This window comes from Oryctolagus cuniculus, chromosome 15 (genome assembly GCF_964237555.1).
Source record: "Oryctolagus cuniculus chromosome 15, mOryCun1.1, whole genome shotgun sequence".
In the NCBI taxonomy this organism is placed as follows: Eukaryota; Metazoa; Chordata; class Mammalia; order Lagomorpha; family Leporidae; genus Oryctolagus; species Oryctolagus cuniculus.
In genome coordinates, this window is record NC_091446.1 from 58,832,067 (window position 1) to 58,855,384 (window position 23,318).

Here is a 23,318-nt window from a genome sequence, read left to right on the forward strand (position 1 = left end):
ACAGTTCACATGCACTTTTGAGTAATGTGAATGTGTCATCTTATATGTCCAGTCCAGTGTGGGCAGCCCTTTAACAGGCTCTATGCCCAGCCCAATATCCAACAATAATTGCATGAGGAATTACAAGTAAGAATTGCTCAGTTCTGCCCAATCTACTCATAGATTAGTGTGAGATAATAATAGTTATTTTAGGCCACTAAGTTTTGGAATGGTTTGTCACATAGTAAAAGGTTACTGGAACTGAAGTTTGGAACATAAACCAAAGTTTTTAAGTAATCCTACAGAGAGAACCAAACCTCTTATCTGTCACTCTAAAACTGGCATAATTTCATTATAATTAGTTAGGGAATATACACAATTATATTAAGACCTATTCTTTATCTCCTTTCAATATTCACATGAAAGTGAGTTTTCAAAAAAAAAATCTGTGAACATTTTAAATAAATTCTTAGAGCTCAGTGCATGTAATAGTAAGTTATCATTTGGTTAAAAAATTAAGGCAATATTCCCAAGTGTTTTTTTTTAATTATTTTCATTTTTGTTTATTTAAAAAACAGAGAGATAGAGACAGATAGAGGGAGATCCATCTGCTAGTTCACTCCCCAAATTTCCACAACAGGAAGGACTAGCCAGGCCAAAGCTAGGAGCCTGAAACTGAATCTGGATCTCCCATGTGGATGACAGCGACCCAACTAGTTGAGCATTACCTGCTTCCTACAAGGGTGTTCATTAACAGAAAACTGGAATCGTAAGTGGAGCTGGGACTCAAACCCAAGTACTCTGATATGGGATACAGAAGTCCCCAAACACTGTCTTTTTTTTTTTTTTAAGATTTTATTTATTATTTGAAAGGCACAGTTACAGAGAGAGAGAGAGAGAGAGAGAGAGAGAGAGAGAGAAAGAGAAAGGGAGAAAGAGGTCTTCTCTCTACTGGTTCACTCCTCAAATGATCACAATGGCCAACGGCTGGGGCTGGGCCTGGGCCAGGCTGAAGTCAGGAGCCTGGAATTCCACTGAGGTCTCCCATGTGGATGGCAGGGGCCAAAGCACTGGGGCCATCTTCCACTGCTTGCCCAAGCACATTAGCAGGGAGCTGGGTCAGAACTGGAATATCTGGGGCTCAAACTAGTGCCCATGCAGGATGTTGTTATTGCAGGTAGCAGCTTATCCCACTGTGCCACAAAACCACACCCCACCCAAAGCATTGTCTTAATCCCTGTGCCAATTGCCTTTCCCTTCCCAACCATTCTTGAAGGTAGTACCTTAGATATGTGTTATGAAAGAAAAACTTCTTTAAACTAACTTGAGGGAAATGCTGGCTTAAAGTAATTTAAAGATATCTCATTTCTCAGTATTTTTAAAGAATACAAAATCTCTAAAGGAAGCTATCCAGAGAACTTTTTTCCTAAAATGGCTTAACCAAAGTATCTTTCTCCAATGAGCACATCATGAGATTTATGTTTCATAGAAAGACAAATTGAGAAATATGAATATAGATGCATTTTTTTCAGCAGAAAACAAGTTTTACTTTCAGAGCATTTCACCAAAAGAGGTGTTTTCATAATTTTGTGAGATTTCAGCCGAAAGAACACCTTTTTAGACAAGGTTTTCCATGACACTAAGGGACTATGTTGAATTGGGTGTGTTTAAAACTTATTCCCTCTGCTTTGCCCTCTTACATCTAAAAAAAGAAATTGTTTACTTTCATTTCATTTGGAATACAGAGATACAGAGACATAGATGGAGAGAGATATTTTATGTGTTGGTTCACTCCCCAAATGCCTGTAACACCCAGGGCTGGGCCAGCTGAAGCGAGGAAGCCTGGATGTCAATCTGGGTGTCCCACCTGGCAGGCAGGGGCCCAAGTACTCCAGCCATCCTTGGCTGCCTCCAGAATGCGTATTAGCAGGCACCAGGATCAGAACAAAAGAAGCTACAACTTGAACAGAGCACTCCAATATGGGATGGAGATGTCCCAAGTGAGGACTTAAATCCAGTGCCACATGCCCATCCCTGCCTTCTTACTTTTAGCATTCTCTTGTGAATATACTGAACAAATATTTGAGGAATGGGTACACAAAGGAATACATCAACTAGCTAAATGATACATAATTAATAATTGAATTAATCAATTAAAAAAACTATAAACCTGGAAATCAGCTCCAACTCTAGTCTGGTTTAGCTTTTATACCTTTATTTTCATGTAAGGCAAGTTGAAATTGTCCTACTTCAAAGAATTCTTGAGAGTTCAAAGGAGATTTCAAAGTTGGGAATGAGAGAGTTTTAGTCCAAAATGTATTCACTCACTCCTTCCATTTTCTGGTTATGGAGACTGGGATGCAGAGAGTTTAAAAGACAAATGCTAGCTACATTGGAAAACTCCTTCCTGGTGGATTCACATTACATATGCTAGGCAAGTCCTCTTTTTAGTAGATGTTCTGTCAAACACTACGACACTAATTCAGGTGGTGATTATTTCTCACTCACAAGGTTTACAATCAATTTGGGACACAGGGAACATTTCAACAGAGTTTATGGCAGGAATAGGGAGATGCAGCAGTCAAAACATGTAATAAACCGTATGGCATGGACACTGTGACATTTAATTTTTCGGTGTCAACTTGACTGGATTAAGGAATACAGAAATACCTGAAAAAGCATTATGTTAGACATTTGTGTGAGGGTGTTTCCAAATTATATTAGGATGTGGGTCTGGGTAGACTAAGCAAGAAGCCTTGGAATTAATGTAGGCTAGCACCATCAACTTGCGGCAGGTCTGGAGAGACTAAACAAAGAACAGGAATTGGCCTCTCCCTCAAAGCCAAGATATGCTTGACTCCTGCCTTCATCATAATGCTGGCTTTTGTGTGTTTGTTTTTTTGTTTTTTTTTTTTTTTTTTTTTTTTTTGACAGGCAGAGTGGACAGTGAGAGAGAGACAGAGAGAAAGGTCTTCCTTTGCCCTTGGTTCACCCTCCAATGGCCGCGCTGCGGTCGGCGCACCACGCTGATCCAATGGCAGGAGCCAGGTACTTCTCCTGGTCTCCCATGGGGTGCAGGGCCCAAGCACTTGGGCCATCCTCCACTGCACTCCCGGGCCACAGCAGAGAGCTGGCCTGGAAGAGGGCCAACCGGGACAGAATCCGATGCCCCGACCGGGACTAGAACCCAGTGTGCCGTCGCCGCAAGGTGGAGGATTAGCCTAGTGAGCCGCGGTGCCGGCATAATGCTGGCTTTTGGACTCCAGGATTTACACTAGTGGACCCCTTGCTGACACTCAATATATTAGCCTAGAAACAAGAGTTGTACCCTTGGTTTCCCTGGTTTTCAGGCCCTCAGACTTGGACTGAGCCACACTAGTAGCATCCCTGGGTGTCCAGCCTGCAGATGATGAGTTGCACACTTTCTTAGCTGCCATAATCATGCAAGTCAAGTATCCCAATTAAATCCCACATTCATAGACCTATTTGTGTATCCTACCAATTCATATCTCTAGAAAATCCTGATGAACACAGGCCCTGACATTCAGAATAGACATCAGTCACAAAACCTGGTGCAGTCATGCCAATGAGTACAAGGTGACTACCAGCTCTGGTATATAGATTATGGTAAATTGCATTTTCTCCTTCCTGCCACTGATTCCTGGCCTTGTGAGTGTTGCCTTGGTATTGTTCTAGAAGTTCTTTGTTCAGGCTCTTTATCATACTGTAGCTGTGTTATGGATGCTCATAATATAATAGCCTCCCAGGTCTCCTGGAAATCTCCTAGCACTTCATGGTTCCTCTAACAATACCACACTGTTCCCCAAATCACAGGGCATTCTGGTATCTCAAATTTCTAAACAGAGGGAATTATAGTTCTATCAAGTCCTTTATCCTTATTGGAATATGGAACAATCTACTACCCTTAATTATTCATGAATTCTACTCCCCCCATATATACATGTTTTTTGCTCCTGTTCAACAGTTGAACATGATATGAAAGGCTGAAGGAATACTATAGTTACTTACAGATGGTAGAGAAGCAGTAATACCAACAGACAGAATATTTGGTGTGTATAAGTTAGAATGAGAAGATATTTGTAAGGTTAAGACAGACTATGTACATTTAGTCAGTTCTTTTCTGTGGCCCTTGGTAAAACATGAATCTTAAACATGAAACATTATTGAGTATAGTTTCATAGCTCTTTCAAAATAGGTTGTTTCTTTTCCAAGCCAATGTCAGTTAGTTTATACTATTGGGCACATACTCCTTAGAATTACCTTGACCTAACTCTGCTACATTTGTAATATGTTGTCAAAAGATTTTATTTGAGTGTAATTCAACTGTAAATGGGGAATAGGAACCTCATTCTCTTGGATTTAAAGTACTTTAAAGATCTAGCATACTTACCTCTATAAGTCTGCTGGTGTGTTCATGAAATATCGCAGCATATTCTTTTATTTCCTTTTCCCGGCCATTTTTAGCAGCTTCAATGAGGACCAAAAGTGGGACTGTCGTATCCAAGAAGGAATCTGACACATGATCTATAATAGCCTTGCGCAGCTGAAGAGAAATGAAAAAATTCAGGGTTTTTTTTTCAATAAATAGTTTGTTACTTTCTATTCTTATATGGTTATAAAATTCATGTTATATATATTTTAAATAATTCCTAAAATCATAATATTTAGGACTGTATATCAATATTCTTTCAAAAATTAAAACAAAATATTTAAGAAAAAAGCCATCTAGCAATATTTCCCTTGCCCTCAAAAGTCAATAATTTTTCTTAAATTGTACTTAGCCCAAAAGTCATATTATAAGTGGTAATGTTACATTTTTCTCAAGGAAATTGAAGTATTAGACTGTTTATGCATGTGTACAAACAGCAATGAACATCTTGTATTTTCATAATTATAAATTATAAAATGTTTCCACCTTGTTGGAGGAACTGATGATAAATTTTGATTAGCTAAATTGTAGACTTCATGGTAATTAAACCAAGTTAGATCACCGATTATGCCAGCTGATAACTGAGTAATAGAGCAAGAAGAATAATAAATGAGTTTGATGTCCAATTTTCCCCATTTGCATTAATTGTTCTTGCCCTCACACCTTAAATTATTAAACAACTCTAACATTCTGCTACAATGAGTTCCTCTAAATTAGATTACATGTAAGCTTATAAATGACAATTAGATAATTACTGTATTCAGCAGATATTTTCTGAGATTTAAAACTGCATTGGAAAATTAATTCATTGTATTTATTTAATATTGAGCTTTTAAAGATCACAATATCCTGAAATGTTTCACTAACAATATCAATGATTATGACTAGATCCAAAGCTTTTTGGATCAACCTCCTCATTTAGTTTAACAACCTTTATACAATAAAACTAAAAGATAAATAGCTATAAGAAAAATTATAATTTTTCTGTTATGAAAACTATATTTTGATGTATTTTTACACCAACAGACACTTAGCCTACTTTTACATTATGTAAGAATTACTAGTAATACATTTCCAATGAGCAGAATGATAGAGCTACATTGTAAAGAGCACTATTTTCCTATAATAATCATAGGATAATAAATACAATATGAACATAGGTATCTGGGAGAAAAATATCTTTGGCCAAGAACTTGGAAGAATTGCAAAATTTTACAGAGGCTGCAGGAAAAGCCCCAAGGAAGGATTCTGCTTAGCATGCAGGAAGGCAAATCACTAATGGTAACAAATTAATATTTACTGAACACTTATTAGGACAGAGTGTAGAGCCCTAAGAGACTTCAAGGCAAGTGGGAAACCTTTCGTGAATAAATACTGTGTTTTCTGCCCATAGGGAATAGACCAGGAATGTCAGGCAAGAGGTTACAAGTTAGGACATGAGCTGGGAATCGTATGTTTTAAGAGTTTCAGCTATGAGAAAGAAAAGTAGAAGGAATCACTCAGAGAAATAATTTTATGTTAAAAAAAACCTCATGTGAATGGAAGGGGAGAGGGAGTGGGAAAGGGGAGGGATGCGGGTGGGAGAGATGTTACGGGGAGGAAGCCATTGTAATCCATAAGCCGTACTTTGGAAATTTATATTCATTAAATAAAAGTTTAAAAAAAAAACCTCTCATTTTTCTTCCATAACTAGGACACACAGAAGGAGGCTGAGAGATGATCTGCTCTAAGGGAAATGCCATTGAGAGCCTGAACATGGGAGGTGATTTAAGCCAAAGATATGGAAAGGGCCACACACAGGGAGGTGCACAGTGCAGTGCCCTAGAACAAAGTTTTAGGAAACATGTCATGGTAACCACTCAGAAGAGTCAGATCTAAAAAGACACTGAAACAATGGCCACTAAATAGGGGACAAATTACCAACCACAGAAGATAAACATTCAAGTAAACTTCTGCATCAATGTTCTCAAAATGTACTTAATTCCACCAGACAAAATAATAAAATCCACATCACAAACTTGTTGAACCATCTTTTCTGTATATGTGATTTCATTCAATCCAATAAATATATCTAAATATCATCCATCACCTTTCTACCAAAAGCAAAGTTTTATGAGAAATGTCAGAATGGGAAACACATAGTCCCTTGTAATCTAGTGGAGAGATAAGAAGCATTAAATCTAATAATAAAGGAAAACCAGAATGTTGACAGAAAAAATATTTTCAGAAAAGAATAGAAGTCAAATACAGTGAGAGTTGTCTGTTTGGTTTGGGGTTACTGATGGCCTTAGTAAGAGCAGTATCAGTGGAAAATGGGAGCAGGAGTCCTATTGCTGTGGTTTTGACGAGCAAATGGGAAACGAGGAGACTGACAAGAAGTAAGACCTGGAATTAGCTACATTGATACACACATTTAAGAAGGAATTTTTTTCATATAAAAGAGTTTGATAAAAGTTCCCATCTGCAACTTATAAAGCCAGATTGTCCTCTTGCACTTTTCAGAACAAACATATTGTGGACAGGTGTTTGGCCTAGCAGTCAACACCCAAATTCCACATTGGAGTGCCTGCGTTAACGTTTGGCTCCACTCCTGACTCCAGCTTTCTGCTGTTGCAGAACCTGGGAATCGGCAATGATGGCTTAAACGTAGGAGATGCTTCCACACACAAGGGAGACTTGGATTGAGTTTCCAGCTCCCAACTTCAGTACTAGCTGGGGACCTTTGTGGACATCTGGGAAATGAATCAGAGGGCTGAAGTGTGTTTCTCTCTCTCTCTCTCTCTCTCTCTCCCTTTCTCTCAATTTCTCACTAAATCAATAGACTCGAGACAGATGGAGAATAACTTTCATCTCAAACTTTGAAAACTGCATGATCTTTTTGTCTGATGGCAGAAAGAAATGGACAGAAATCAGTGGTTTGTGTTAGACAAGAGTAAAACCTTTAAGAGAGCACACAGTAAGCAGGCATGGAGATATCTGTCATGCTCAAAGCCCCTTATCCCACACAAACAGCAAACAGCATAATTAATCCAATCATCCTACAATTTTCTCACCAGTTGCTATCTGATTTGTTGATTCTTGGTGCTTTGCCTGCACAGCTATATCTGTTTATGAACTATGTTAGAGGATTTTGATGTCTCACATCTCATCCTCCAAACCTGTCTCTGATTTCAGCTGTTTCTCTGGGGTACATTTCCATATCTTCTAATGATATCCCATGCTTCTCTCTCGTTCTGCCTCAGGTCCTGCTCCAGATCTCTGAGATTCATAGCCCAAGCAAAACAACCTGTAATTTTTGAAGCATCCACATCATTGAGGAAAACCCTTGATGAATGGGGATGAGGACAACTGGAAAAAATTTCTAGCCACTATCCATTAGTCATGCGATCCTGGGAAACATTGTCAATTCACATGGATCCTAAAATTCCTGTAGTCTGTATCAGAAATCACAATAACACCCTTCTCTCTCTCCTTGCCTCATTTTTCCCATTGTTTTCTTTTTTACTTGCTTCTTGCAATCTCTCCCCAAATAAACTATCTGCACCAATGTGGGGAGCAGCCCGGACTGGACTGAGTTGCTGGAGTTGAGACTTGTTCTATGCATCTGCTCTCCCACAATATGGCGCTGGGAGAGAAGTAAACAGCTTCCGCACAGCTGCCTCCAGTTCAACCAATAAACTGTAGGACTTGCTCCTGATTGGAGAGCAGCGTACTCGGCGTGTGGGCAGCCGAGTTGGGATTGGCGGAGGAGGACTATAAAGGAGGAGAGAGACGGCATGCACCAGGAACATCTAAGGGGAACATCTAGCTGAAGGAACACCTGTGCAGCCCCCGAGAAGAGCCGGCCGGCGGTGTGCCGCTCCCCTGCGGAAGTGGGGAATGCGGCCAGGGGGAACTGCCCTTCCACGGAGGTGGAAGGGATAGTAGCCAACCCGGGAAGAACCAGCAGCAAACCCGGGGAGGGCCGAGCAGACGAAAGAACAGCGCAGGGTCCTGTGTCGTTCCTCCACGAAGAGGGGGAGCGACATAATGGTGCCGTGACTCGGATATGAAGCCTAGGCAGGGTTTAGTGTCGTTCCCCCATGAAGACGGGGAGCGACACACCAAGGCCCTAGTCTTGGACCCCGCTTTCAGGGAATTCAATCTAAAAGACTCATTTCATCTGGTGTTAATGTTATTTGTTCATGCACCAAGCAATAGACCTCAACAACTAACATAAACTGCTTATTGAGGATAACACTCTGCCACTTCTGCTTTGTGCTTTGTTATTATGCTGACAGTGAGAAAGGAAATATGAGATAGGACTGGAAATACAGATACGCATGAGCTATGGAAGGGGTAGAATGTTATGCTAAGCTATTTTATTTATAATTCTGACGTATTCATATGAGAAATTGTTTTACATTACATTGCACAGTCATCTATATCTACATTTATGCCACTACTTATTTATTTCCATTGTACTTTCCTGTCTGATGGCATAGAGTTTTCCTTTCAATTAGGTAAAAAAAAAAAGTAGGGGGAAAAGTTTAAAGAATGCAATATGCCAATGTAGAAATCGAAGACACAGCACTAAAAATTTGAGTTAGTGGGAGGCCCAGAGGAGTTAGAAATATGTATTTTCAATAAATACCTTTTTGTGGCCAGGCATGAAAGATGTCAGAACAAAACCAAACTGAGGGGCTTTCCATCTTTTCTCACTACAGTTTAATAAAAGGTTTGGAAATATCAATTTTTCTATTTCCCACTGATATAAGTGGCTTGGGATCTCAAATAGAATAATATATTTCCCTACGATTGAAACCCAAAAGTGAAAACTACAAAAAAAATTCCCCACCACCAACACAAATAAAGTAACAGAAAGAATGAAATTTTAAGTGAGAGGAGGAATAGAAAGAGGAGAGAGTATCTTAGAAAAGCATCCTCAGAGAACTTTTAAAACTTATATTTGTGCATACCAATGCCATTCTAATTTTAAGTCAAATAGTGAAGCATGCTTTTCAATGCTCAGTTGACTAACAAGAACTGAATCAGCTAATATTTCAGTATACATATTCTCTGTCAATTTAGTAGAACTTGCACTTACAGATACTTCATATTATTCGATGATAAGGAAAATAACTAGGAGGAATAAGAGCTTATACATTTTTCTTAGTGTTACACTGGTAGAACCAGGAATGAAAATAAGAAAGATCTAGCAACTCAGCAACATATCATATTTTTGTTTTGCTTATTTTTAACAGAATTACGTGTTTGACACCCTTACTTCGGCATTTACTAAATATCAAACAATTTTTCTTAATATGCAGAAATAAAAATTTTAACCTCCCTTTATGAAACTCAATGTGTATTTCAGTATGTATAATATAAGAATATATTTGATTGCTTTCATTTTTTAATGAAATAGTAGATGCTTAAAAATCTAGAAGATGGGCTGACAGTGTAACAAGATGGGTAAAGCTGTGGCCTGAAGTGCTGGCACCCCATCTGGGTGACAGTCCAAGTCTTGGCCACTCCACTTCTGATCCAGCCCTCTGCTATGGCCTGAGAAAGCAGTAGGAGTTGGCCCTAAGCCCTTGGGCCCCTGCACCCATGTGGGAGACCCAGAAGAAGCTCCTGGCTCCTGTTTTCGGATCAGTGCAGCTCTGGCCATTGAGTCCATCTGCAGTGTGAACCAGAGGATGGAAGACCTCTCTGTCTCTCTCTCCGCCTCTGCCTCTCTGTAACTCTGACTTTCAAGTAAATGAATAAATAGGGGACCTGCACTGTGGTGCAGTGGGCTAAAGCCCTGGCCTGAAGCGACAGCATCCCATATGGGTGCCGGTTCTAGTCCCAGCTGCTCCTCTTCCCATCCAGCTCCCTGCTATGGCCTGGGAAAGCAATGGAGGATGGCTCAAGTCCTTGGGCCCCTGTACCCAAGGGAGACCCAGAAGAAACTCCTGGCTTCAGATCAGTGCAGCTCTGTTCGTTGCAGCCATCTGGGTTGTGAACCAGCAGATGGAAGACCTCTTTCTCTATCTCTACCTCTCTCTGTAACTCTGTCTTTCAAATAAATGAAATAAATCTTTAAAACAAACAAATAAATAAATAAATCTTAAAAAAAAAAACTAGATGATTACACAGTACATTGTCAGAGGGGATAGAATAAGTCCCCAAACACATAGCCCTGAGTCAGCTCCAGTCACCATTTGACAGTACTGGGGAAATCACAGGTGAAAATAACATAAAAATCACCTTGCCAACTCCCAGCCAAGCCATGGTATCATGAGATGGAATAATGGTTGTTGTTTTTCACAGTTCTTGGTTAAAAATTAATAGAAAAACAAAAAAATGAAGAGGTTAACCTGTGAAACTTCATGGGATATTCATACCTGCAGAAGACAGCCGTTCTCTACAAAGTGGAAATGTTTTCTGTGATGAAAATATTAGCAATCTATAATGGTATTTCTGTATCCCACTAATGATAATGAGTTGGAAACACAAGTAGCATTGCAAGATAAAACATAGGTTGTATGTTAAACGTTTGTTTCCAATAAACACAGCTATTTTAAAAAATTTATAAGTAATATTCAGGGCATAATTATATTAATGTATATTTGAAAGTTAACTGGGCATCTCATGCTTTTGTTTGCTAAATCTGATAATTTGACTCATGAGGAACTGCTTTTTCTTAACTTTAATTAGAAAAAAATAATCACTGCAAGAACTCCGACAGTATGAATGTTGAATGCTCGTAACACAGAACCTTGTTGATGGTAGGAGGAACACATGAGGCAGAAATCCTGGAGTAGCTCAAGAATATGCCTGTGGATCTGAGTTCTAGGTCTTAGGGTAAGTTCTGACTCAAGGCTCTTTTTCCTTTAGCACTCTGGCCAGCTTTCTCATCTGCAAGGTAAGACAAGTTATTTGAAATTTCTTCCATCTCCTACATCCTGTGATTCCAAATTCCTTTGGTAGAAATCAAATTCATATTAAGGTCATAAAGTTGAGAAACTGGGATTTTCACAGCTTGTACCTTGAGTTTTTTTTTTTTTACAGCTAATATTAAAAGGCTAGTGATTCCTATTTATGCCACTTATAAATCTACTACTGAATTAAAAGCTTGCTCAGTCATTTTACTAAATCTTCCCATTAAACTACAATAATATCTTGTACTAAAGCTTTTGTTTGAGAAGCTTATTGCTGCTCTTTTATGAGTTCATGGTGGCCAAGTTAAAGTTATACATAAGAAATGTGGTTATTCAATAGTGGAAAGGAATTAAAAGCAAAAGTCTTTGAAAATAGCTAAGTCTTCATATTTCTGGAAAAAAAATTAACTTGTGACCTAATACTGGATGACTTCTAAATCACTTCATAAAACCCTTTATAATTTTATATTCTTGATGACCTGTGGTTTAAATGCATCCTGAATTTAAACAGACACTTATTTTTATAAAAATCATTGAAAAGAAATTCTAAATTATTAGGTTCTCTTAACTGTTAGCTGCTTTCTATAAGCATTGGTATAACTTAGTTTTTCATGTAACAGAATAAATTCCTCAACATTACTTAAAAATAGAACTCTGTTCTAGGTACAGATATGCATCCATTTAATCCTCATAGCTCTATTATATAATATTAATTCCATTTTACATGTTCAAAGAATCCCAGAGAGATGAAATTCCAGCCCAGGATCTCTTAACTGTTTAGGACATAGCCCAGGATTTGAATGTAACTCTGTCAGATATTTGGCACATATTCTTTCTTTCTTTTTAAGATTTATTTATTTATTTGAAAGGCAGAGCCACAGAAAGGCAGATGCAGAGAGAGAGAAAGAGAGAAAGAGAGAGAGAGAGAGGCCTTCCATTCACTGGTTTACTTCCAAAGTGGCTGCAGCCAGAGCTGCACGCATCTGAAGCCAAGAGCCAGGAGTTTCTTCCAGGTCTCCCACGTGGGTGCAGGGGCCCAAGGACTTGGGCCATATTCCACTGCTTTTCCAGGGCATAGCCAAGAGCTGGATTGGAAGTGGAACAGTCGGGACTTGAACTGGGGTCCATAAAGAAAGCCGGTATTGCAGGTGGCAGCTTTACCTGCTCTGCCACAGCGCCAGCCCCACTTTCTACTACTATTATTTTTGCCACCAACATGTTTGAAGTACCTAAGTATGCAAAGTGTATATATTACTCTTGTTTCCTGTTCTAAACTTATTTTCTATGAGTAAAACAACAAATACCCCAGCCATGGGTAAAACTTTCATTTTGCACATTTGTGTCTTCTTTTCTCCCTTTTTCTTTACCTGTCTGCGAAGGTCCCTTGTCTTCTTGCACATGTTGTCTATAGCAACATTCAGGGTATTACTTCTTTCCTTTCTTCCAGTCTGCAGGGAAGAAAAAACAATGACATAAGCAATGGTCTCAAATTACTCTTTATCACTTAGCAATTTACTTTCTAAATTTCCTGAAAATAACAGCTTGGAAATTTAAGAATAGGTTTCAAAATGGTTATGTTATTGCATATGATTCATGAACATCTCACTAAAGAGTAAGTAGAATGGTGATTAAAGTTCACATTATTTTCTTCTCTAGGCTTCTTCAATATTTCTGATATAGGGTTGGGTTAGATTCAATGTGGCAGTAGGCACAGCATTATCCCCATGAAAATCCTATCTTCTTTCTTAACAAGTCAACTCTTTAACTGCTAAGCATGCAATTAGCTTAAAAGCATTAGATGCCCAATTTGTCAACTTCTGTGGGAGTTTCTGAAGTCATTTTCATAGAGTATTGTGTAAGTTATGCAAAGCCATATTTGAGTTTGCTAAACACTAAATAAAATATGCAGTGCAAATTCATACAATTCGCAAAAGTTGACCACAATTTTAGCTGACAATATTCCAAGAACAAATTGTTTTAAGTAAGAACTGGATGCTGTTTTTGGCTCTTTAAGATAATTTGTGCAATACCTTTTCATTCTTTGAGCAGAACAATTTGCTCTACTATATCCTTAACCTAATCAAAGGCTGTTAACATATAGAGTCACCTCAGTTGGTATTTTCTGCATTTTTTTATGGAAGACAATTGGATTGAATATAATCATACTTTTTCAGTGATATATATAAGACTGTTAAAATCATTATGTGATTCACCTGTAGGAAAATTGTTGCTATTTTATTTAATAAACGGAAAAGGGCTCAATGAGACCTTGAAAACCAGGAAGGCAGGTTTATTTTATTTTTAAAAGATTTATTTATTTATTTGAAAGTCAGAGTTACACAGAGAGATGGAGAGGTGGAAAGAGGAGAGAGAGAGGTCTTCCATCCATTGATTCACTCCCCAATTGGCCACAACGGCCAGAGTTTCGCCAATCCGAAGCCAGGAGCCAGGAGCTTCTTCCGGGTCTACCACGCAGGTGCAGGGGCCCAACACTTGGGCCATCTTCTACTGCTTTCCCAGGCCATAGCAGAGAGCTGGATAGGAAGAATTGCACCCAGGACTAGAAACGGCGCCCATATGGGATGCTGGCGCTTCAGGTCAGCACGTTAACCTGCTGCTCCACAGAGCCTGCCCCAGGAAAGGAAGCTTAAACAACTGAACACTGAGGTAGTTTACAGCATGGACTCCATGAAAAAGGAAACTGAGTCAATGTATAGAGCATTAGGTAGTAGGTCAGACACTATTCCCAACAACTAACCTCAAGCTAAGATCCATACCTTCAAGTGAAAAACCTCCTTAAGAATTTGAGTCATCTACTTACACAAAGTGTAAACTACATTTTTAGTTTTACCTCCTTCCACATTTATGGTAGCAACATACCTATAATTTTCTATCTCTTCCCCTAAGTTCTTACATAAAATGTACCTTTGACATAAGGGAACATCTCCCACGGCTCCAGTTGTGCAATCGGTTAGTGTGAGGTACTTTTAGGATAGCATCTCCCAAAACAAATAAAATCCGACCTATTCCTCAATGGTTTCTACCAAAAATTCCTCCAACAAATCTACTCAAAAACAAATTCTCACCTCTCCTTGTTCCAATGCATTTTGAACACTTCTCAGTATACTTGTTCTGTGCATGCTGAACACAATTAATGTTTTATTTGATCTTGATATTGGTAAATATATCTGGAGTGTTTCTCTGATAGCAACTTACATTGGAATTATTGAACAGAGTTTATTAGTGTGTAAATGCATAACTTGATTCAAAGTACAACACAGGTGTATTAGGGCCCTACTATTTGCCAGGAGGGTGTCATAATATAACTCTGGAGATTTTAGCATTTAGCCCTCAAGGTATAGCTAAAGTCCTCTGTTAGCTAAAGTTGTTGACTGCCACCTAAAACTCAAAAAGGCCTAGATTTTTTTCAGCAGTAGCATTATTGACATTTAAGGTATGAAAGTGATCAGGTTTTGAGATCATCCTATGAACTGCAAGATGCTTGGCATCAGTGGAACTATTTGTTCTAAATTCCAGTATCAGCTCTTAGAAATGATGACAAGCAAAAATTGGCACCATGGATTTCCAGTTGTCTCCTATGTGAAGACAAAAGCACCACTAATAACTTTAGCATATTTTATTTTAAAGAGATTATGGAATGTGTATCCGATGAAAACTGTGCCTAGAGAGCAAAGAGGGGAGAAAAGGGTGGCAGGAGCGGGAGATCACTGGATTAGGTCATTCCCTTGAGCACAAATTAAATTCTGGATATCAGAGAAATGGTGGTGATTATTCAGACAAAAGTTGTGGCCATCACCACAGTTCCTACACAGTGTTCTCCAAACTAGCAGTGGAAAAATGCAGAGTTAACTCAGGGCCACATACAGCAATGGCATAAGCAGATACAGATGAGCTTTGAGTTCTCCGTTTCTCCTAAAGAGCCTAGCATTTGTTTTCTGGTTTCTTGTACTGTTACCTCTTGTTTATCTCTTTCCACTTCATGAAAGCAGAGATAGTTCACAAGAAGCAAGAGAGGGGCAGATAAAGAAATCAAATGCATACACACACACACACACACACATACACACACACACACATGCACTATCAAAAATAATATGAGACTCCTGTTGTCTTGGCTGTAAAAACTATTTTCTGTAGCGTCATTCATCAGAACAAGTAAAAGATGTCAACCTTCTCAGAACTAGCAACAGAAGCATACAAAAGTTTAATAAAGGATGACAGGAAGTGACAGCGTGAAGAGATTCAATAAGGACTACAAAGATGATTTCCTAATTTCTACCAGAACTTAACCTTAGTTTGAAATGCTGCTTTGGGTCAAAGACATTTTGTTCTTTAGGTGATAATCAGGCCCATTATTAGACAAAGTACAAAATCCTTCCTTCTTTTTCCCCTGCAGGCCCCCACCCCCAAATACCATCGCCTCTCCTTTCATCTCCAACCTTTTATTGAACCTATGCTGTATTTATCTTGATTTATTTTACTTCAGTCAAGCCATTTTATGCCTCTTTGTACTTTTTGCGTGGCATAAAAATAAATAAAGCAAGGAGAAATAGTCCCATCTTTTTAAAGGCCCTCATTCCTTCTTTTTTTTTCCAAGCCTGAACAAATCATCAGGCAAGGAGCTAGGACTGAAGGTGAATTGTGTGTGCTATTATAAAGGATAGAAAGGGAAGGATATTAAAACACAACCACAGATAACAGGCAGAATCTGCCTCTATCCCAAGTGCTAAGAAAAGAGGATGATTCTTTTAAAGGAATCCTTACTAGGAAACATCATTAAGTCAGCACAGCCCTGCTAATGGAAAAGGGACCACTTACACTGGAGTGGCGAGAAAAGGACACCAACAAAACACGGCACGGAGCAGCACTGGACAGGGGAAGCAAGCAAGTAAACTGCCACAAAGGATGTTAATTGAAAAGAACAGCTCTCAGCATGAACTTCATTCAGTGAAATTTCATTAAAACTATCACTTCATTTTATATATACCCTTCCAATGTGATCAAGGCTCACATCTCTATCATCTCAACTATGAGTCTGCCCAGTAATTCCACCTCACCATTGCTCCTATGTAACTAACTGCAGTTAATTGCACTCTCTCAGTGATTCCTTTAAAGCTGCTTACACATTTGGAAAAAGTCTGTTTATAAATAAACTGTCCTTGAATTATCCTACTCGAGTGCTCCATCTGTTTTCTTTTGGGACCCTCCTGGGAAGAACTTTGTGACATTGTGTTGTCCAATATGGTGGCCAATAGTCACAAGTGGCTATTAAATTTAAGAATATATTAATTAAAATAAATGACATTAGAGTTCAGTTCCTTAGTTCATTTTAAAGCACTCAATAGCCACATATGCCTAGCGGCTACTGTATTGTATCACAAATATCAAAAATGGCCACTGCTGCAGAAAGATCTATAGGACAGCATATATTTATTGATTATTCAAATATATGAGTTTCTATTTTTATGCAAGTAATTTTCAATCAGATTAAAATAAAACAGTGAGTAGTAAACGAACAAAACAAAAAAGCTCAGCCCTTTGGGTGCTTACTCTCTATTACAGAAACTTGATGTCTGTGTTCTAAAACCCTTCATTAATCGCTTCTGCTGATGAAATTAGGAACAAATCCTTATTTAATATGTGCAAGACCTCACGTGATCTGCTCTCACATTTACCTTTCAATCACTAATGAGATACTTTAATGGGCTCTTTGTACTCTATGCCGATCACAACTCAGCAATTGTGCCTGTAGAAAACCCCTTTTCATTTCTTGCCCCCTACTTTTGATTGTGAGTATCTTTCAGGATGCAAGCCAATTATTAAAATTTACATAGAGCCTTTGTTGACCTTCTCAGTTATAAGTAATCACTCTCTTCCATGATATTTTCTTATATTTCTATACTTCCTTTTCCAAATCTGGTATAATAAACAGCTCAATAAATATTTATTATCTACTACAGGCCATGAACTATATGAAGGAACAATGATATGTTAGACCTAGTGCTTCTCCATGAGGGACGCACGTTCAGTGCTGGAAACAGATGCAAACACAATACTCAATGGAGTTAGCTAGAGCGGCACGTGAATTGATGAGATCAGCACTTACTTTTGAGATGAAGGAGGGTCCCTGAGAAGGAAATAATTGAATATTAAAGGATATATAGGACTTAGCCAGGTGAAGAGGAGGAAAATGTCCACTCAGGGAGACACAGATATCATGAGTAAAGGCAAAGGTCCTTACAGAGTGTTTGGTAGCCAACATAAAAGCTGTGAGGGGAGGCTTGATGATGGAGGTTTTTGCAACACTAAGAACTGGGGTTGACAGTATAAACAATTGGGAATCACTGCATTCAGGCAGGTGACTAATAGAGAAAGCCACTCATGTTAAACTGGCTTTAATGTCTATACAATGAATTCAAGGAGATCAAGAACAGAAATAACCAGTAAGATAGTCACTGCAATAATCCACAAGAGAAATAAAAAGTGTAAAAATAGTGCAGTGGTAGTCAAGAAAGAGAAAAATGACAGACTTAATATTCTGTATAGAAAACTGGGTAAGATAATGAGTGGCAGACACTGGCAAGTGAAGGAAATGGAACAATCTATGATGGTGTCCGGGTTTCCAGCATTGATGGCTGACTGGATGATGGTGCTATGAACTGAAAATATCATTTCAAAGGGAAAGCCAAGTCAGCACAAGAATGATGATTTCAGTTTGGGAATTGTTGAAGGCCTTATATAGAGTTCACTTGATTTGTATGTGTCCTATGGTTAATTGATTACCCTTAAGCATTATCTCACTAAACTGTACATCCCTTGAGGGAAAGAGAAATCTCTTACACATGTTTTGTCGCACACAGCAACTAGCACAGTGCTTTGCATGCAGTAGGAGCTAAAACATTGCTTGTTGAATAAATGGAGAAATGAAAGACTAGATAAGACTTAGGCAAATCTCATTTCTGGGCCTTAATTCCCAAACTCATATAGCAAAGACTTTTCCCAAATTGTTCCTATATACTTTTCTAACTTTAAAATTTTATAAAAGGGTCATGTTCTCTAAAAGGAAGAACTGTAGAATATGTTACTTTTGTTGTACCGTTTCTTGCATAAACAGCCACTGAAACTGTTGAAACTTTTATCTACAGTATGGAACTAAAGTGGTAATAAATAAAATATGTTTGATAGGAAGGCCATGATGATCACCCCAGAAAACTATGAAGCCTCAACTGCTAAGGAACAAAGTTTAAAGCAAATGAAAATGCATCTAGTTCATAATTAAATGAAAATGTTGGTACAGATGAGTCTTACATAGAAATTAAATAGCAAGCAAATGTTTTTGTTTGTGTTTTGTTATGTTTTGTTTTTATTTTTTTAAATCTGTGCCATTATATTCAACCTTTTAAAATGACATATTTCGCCTTAAGTGTAAAATCTTTATTTCATGGTAAAGATGAAATATGATGGCCTTAAACTTAGTTCTTGTCTGCAGAAATAGCTTTAAAAATATTTTATTCTTAACAAATAGCAGAGTACCAGATCCTAGTGCACATTTTTCAGACATGAAAGACATACAAGTAGACAAGCATAAAAATGAAATCTCTTCTTTTAGAATCCCACTGTATTGAATAGCATGTCAGGAAGACACCCTGATGGTGAGCATGCTAACTAATCTTTCTGAAACAAGGTCTGTGCTATGAAAATGAAAGCAAAACAAACTGAAAATTAACTCCGAGATTTTAAATGAGGTTAAAAAAATAGCTGTATAAGGATAGAATCATTTAGCTATCAAGGGAAGTATCTTTAAGACTGTAAACGTCTTCAACTTTTGAATCCTTTGGGAAAGTATGATGCCATGCCCATGTGGCTTACTTCTGGGGTAGGACTGGGGGTCAATGAAGAGCAACCAACATTCTGTCAAATGTATACCATATGAAGCACTTCATGTACGTTCTCTACAATGCTATTCACAATAATTCTTCACACATTTGTAATACGAAGAAAATGAAGTTCAGTGAGTGTGTCCTGCCTTAGGAGGATACACAATAGAAGGTGGAAAGGGTAATGCCGAGTCCCGTCTCAGATTTAACCCACCGTACAATAACAACTTGAATGTGCTGAACCCCTAAAATGTAATGAGCAGAATACATTTATGGAGTCAATTAACGCTGAATTTGAACCTGAGCTCCATACTTGATGGCTACTGTTAATTCATCATTTGAGCTCAGTGCAATTATTTCATTTAAAAATTATTTATTTATTTGAAAAGTAGCATTAGAGAAGCAGAAAGAGAGAGAGAGAGAAAGAGAGAGAGAGAAAGAGAGTCCATTTGCTGTTTCACTCCCCAGAAAGCTGCAACAGCTAGGGCTGGGTAAAGCCAAAGCCAGGAGCCAAAAGCATCTTCCAGGTCTCCACCAGGGGTTACAGGGCTCCAGGTACTTGGGCCATCTTTCACTGCTCTTCCCTGGCCAGTAGCAGCGAGTTGGATTGAAAGTGGAGCAGCCGGGACACCCATTTGCCTCCATATGGGATGCAGGTGTCACTAGGAGGGGCTTCACCTACTCCATCACAATGTCAGCCCCTACTTCATTCTTTATATCACCTTTTCTGACTCTCCCCAGCCTCAGAGTAATAAAATAAATGAAAATTAAAAATATTTTTGCTTCTATTGATTTACACATATTTCAAGTATAACACCTGCAAAACATTTCATCTTTCATTTATACTCTACCTCATCTTTTAAATGATCACATCTTAACTATAATCTTAATATCTGCTATAACATCTGGTACTCAATAACTGCAGACAAAATGAATAAATGGGAGTGTGGTAATCCAAACTTATGTTAATAGTAAATAATATTCAAACTATTTGAATATAATACAATCACTACTAATACAATCACTTATTATATTATTAGCAAAAGCAATACACTTCTATTCTGTTAGCTATCAAATATTCTATTCAATTAGTGTTTCTATTCAAGAGTATTACCATGATTTCCTATATGAATGTACAATATAAACAGTATGAGAATTAAATCTAATCTGTGGATCTGAAAATATGTATCTGAAATAAGTTCTCTGGGTAAGCTTAGCTAAGTAGAATCACTGTTGTTACTCAAATCTCCATAGCATTTGTAAATGGAGGCCCAAATGTGAACACAGAATGTTCTATAAGGTCTCTCCCAGCTCTGAAGAGAGGGGTGCTCGAGTTCTCTTGTTGACAGGCATCTAGAAAGGGACTCATTAATTACGGAGAACTCTGTTCTGTGTTGCCTGTGTTCTCAAACCAGAGTTGTTGGATAATTGGAAGAAACTGAAAAAGTGTAACCTGATGCTTTGTTTTCTAAAATCACTGGCTCCCTCAGTATTTTCACTTCAGCACATCTTATTTTGTGATGATCTGCCTCATTTTTCTTCTCTTCCTGCTAGTTTACCCTCCTCCACTCAAACTCTGCAAACTCTAGAATTGACTGTTACTAAACGCAAAAAATTTAAGAGATACAGTTTGTTAATTTCAGTGATTCAACACCAAACTAACTTACTGTGACCCCTGTTCTAACGAATTTCAGATCTTTCTAGCTTCTAGGTCAGAAACTGCTTCTATAAACAATAAAGGAACTAGGTTCAAAACTGGAGGTTTTGCATAGGCCCAGGGCAGGATCCAAAGATAATATATACATTAGTGGTTCCTGTTCTCAGTCATTTTGATGTGCAGGTAATTACATCACCAGCTTTCTCTAGTCACCAGTTTTCTCTAGTTTACAGATGGCTAATCATGGTACTTCTCAGCCCTCATCATCAGATGAGCTGCTTCTCACAACAAATCTTCTCAAAGCATGTCAGTACAAGAGGGATTTAAAAGGTTTGTGGAATGGGCCCCCATTGTGGTTCAGTGGTTTAACCCACCACCTGCAATGCTGCCATCTTGTCTAAGTGCAGGTTCAATTATGGGTGCTCCACTTCCAATCCAGCTCCACGCTAATAAGCCTGGAGAAGTAGCAGAAGATGGCCCAAGTACTTATAAACCTGTCACTCATGTGGGAGACCCAGAAAGAGTTCTAGGCTCCTGACTTTAGCCTAGCCCGTCGTGGCCATATGGAGAGTTAGCCAGTGGATGGAAGATCTCTCTATGTCTCTACCTTTCGCGCGCGCTCTCTCTCTCTCTCTGCCACTCTGCCTTTGAAATAAATAAATGTTTCTTTAAATAAAAAGCTTGTGGAAAAATGGAATTAATCAATAATACACATTTCTTGAGCCTTTTGAAGACCCCTTTTATGCATCCTGTTTCATTTGTTTCTCTGGGGAATCTCAAAGTATCAAATCCCACTTCTGCATGTGAACCCATGGATACATTCACCATCCTTTTAAACCAACCCCTTTGCCCCTATTCCCACAAAGATTGCACTCCACTTTTAGGTGGCTTTGGCCGTAAGGAGGCATGAAAGAGTGGGCGAAGAGCAAAGTTGCAGCATTTATTTTCTGGTTGCCATTGCAAGTCGTTTCAGTCGTCAGGCCATCATGCTGAAAAAGCTGCACTCTCAGGCTCCAATACCCTTTTTTCCCTTTTTCCTACAGGATGGGAAGGCAAGACTTTCATGGTTGCCGCCTTGAGTCTTGCTCTAGCCTCTGTTGGTTTATCCACACCTACATAGATAGGCCCTTTAATACATTCTCCTCAAATCACAAGCTTGGTGTACCATATTTACTCTTCCTGACACAAATGGATGAAGCAAATGCAGGAAAAACTCAGCTTTCAACATCCAATGAACCAGAAATACCTTTCCTGTTCTCTTCACTTCTCCTTCCTCCACTTGCTCCCAGGACAGAAGAGAAAAGAAAAAGAAAAGCTAACTAAGTTCTCTTTCAATCACAGGTGTCCAGTCTACATTAGGCCTGAACTGTGAGAAATCAGAGGATTAAAATCAAGATAGGAGTTTTGACAATTACCTTATAATTACTGATTAGAAGAGAAAAAGTGACACAAAAGACCAAAGACAACTAGAAATGTTTTTTCTTGCCTCTGAGGATCCTAACAACCAAACTGCCACAAACTCTTACAGCCTAAAGCATTGAAGTATTCAGAATTGTCAGTGATGTTTCACAGCTAAAGCTGCCAAGAGGCCATAGTACGTCTTACTCAGCATCGCAGCCACAATATGCTTCCCAATGGGCACAGCTCTCTCTCTCTCTCTCTCTCTCTCTCTCTCTCTCTAGATATATATATATATCTAGAGAGAGAGAGAGAGAGTAATTAAAATAGTATGGTAGTGGATAAAAGCAAAGCCAAAGAAGTGGAACATCAAATCCCAAAGTGTCCAGGTGCTGGTGTTTGACTTGGCCACTCAATGGGTCACACGTATCCCATATCAGAGTGACTAGATTTGAGCCTCAACTCTGCTTTCAGTTCTAAATTTCTGCTAATATACACCCTGGAAGGCTGTAGGTGAAGAGCCAACAAGCTGGGTCTCTGTTACACAAATGGGAGATCTAGACTGAATTCCTGGCTCCCCGTTTCAGCCTGGTTCACCTCCAGTCATTGCAGGCACCTGGAGCTCTGTCTGTCTCTCTATTCCTCTCTTTCTATTTCTCTGCCTCTTAAATAATTAAGCCAAATCAAATTTTTTAAAGAATCCTTCTGGTACTGGTGTTGTGGCCTATACCCACATCCCTTGCTGGAGTGCTGATTTGAGACCTAGCTGTCCTGCTTCCCATCTATTTTCCTGCTAATATGTCTAGGAAGATGGTAGAAGATGTCCCAATTGCTTGAGCCACTGCCACCCATGTGGGAGACAAGGATGGATTTCCTGGCTTGTGACTTTGGCTTAGGTCAGATCTGGATGTTGTAAATATTGGGGAGTGAACCAGCAGATAGAAGATATCTCTCTCTCTCTCTCTCTCTCTCTCTCTTCTCGCTCTCCCTCTCCCTCTCCCCCTCTCTCTCTCAGTCTGACTTTAAAA

General features: G+C 38.7%; 1 protein-coding gene across 5 annotated transcripts in view; it reads right to left on the reverse strand.

Annotated features, from left to right (window-relative positions):
- CTNNA3 (catenin alpha 3) overlaps window positions 1-23,318 on the reverse strand; it is a 1,675,875-nt gene that overhangs the window by 800,254 nt on the left and 852,303 nt on the right. For all 5 annotated transcript variants that reach the window (XM_070057731.1, XM_070057732.1, XM_017348752.3 and 2 more), the window contains 2 exons: window positions 12,705-12,785; window positions 4,391-4,543 (listed from right to left, as the gene is read on the reverse strand). In XM_070057731.1, the coding sequence (XP_069913832.1) occupies window positions 4,391-4,543; window positions 12,705-12,785 (234 nt within the window). The remainder of the gene's footprint in view (window positions 1-4,390; window positions 4,544-12,704; window positions 12,786-23,318) is intronic.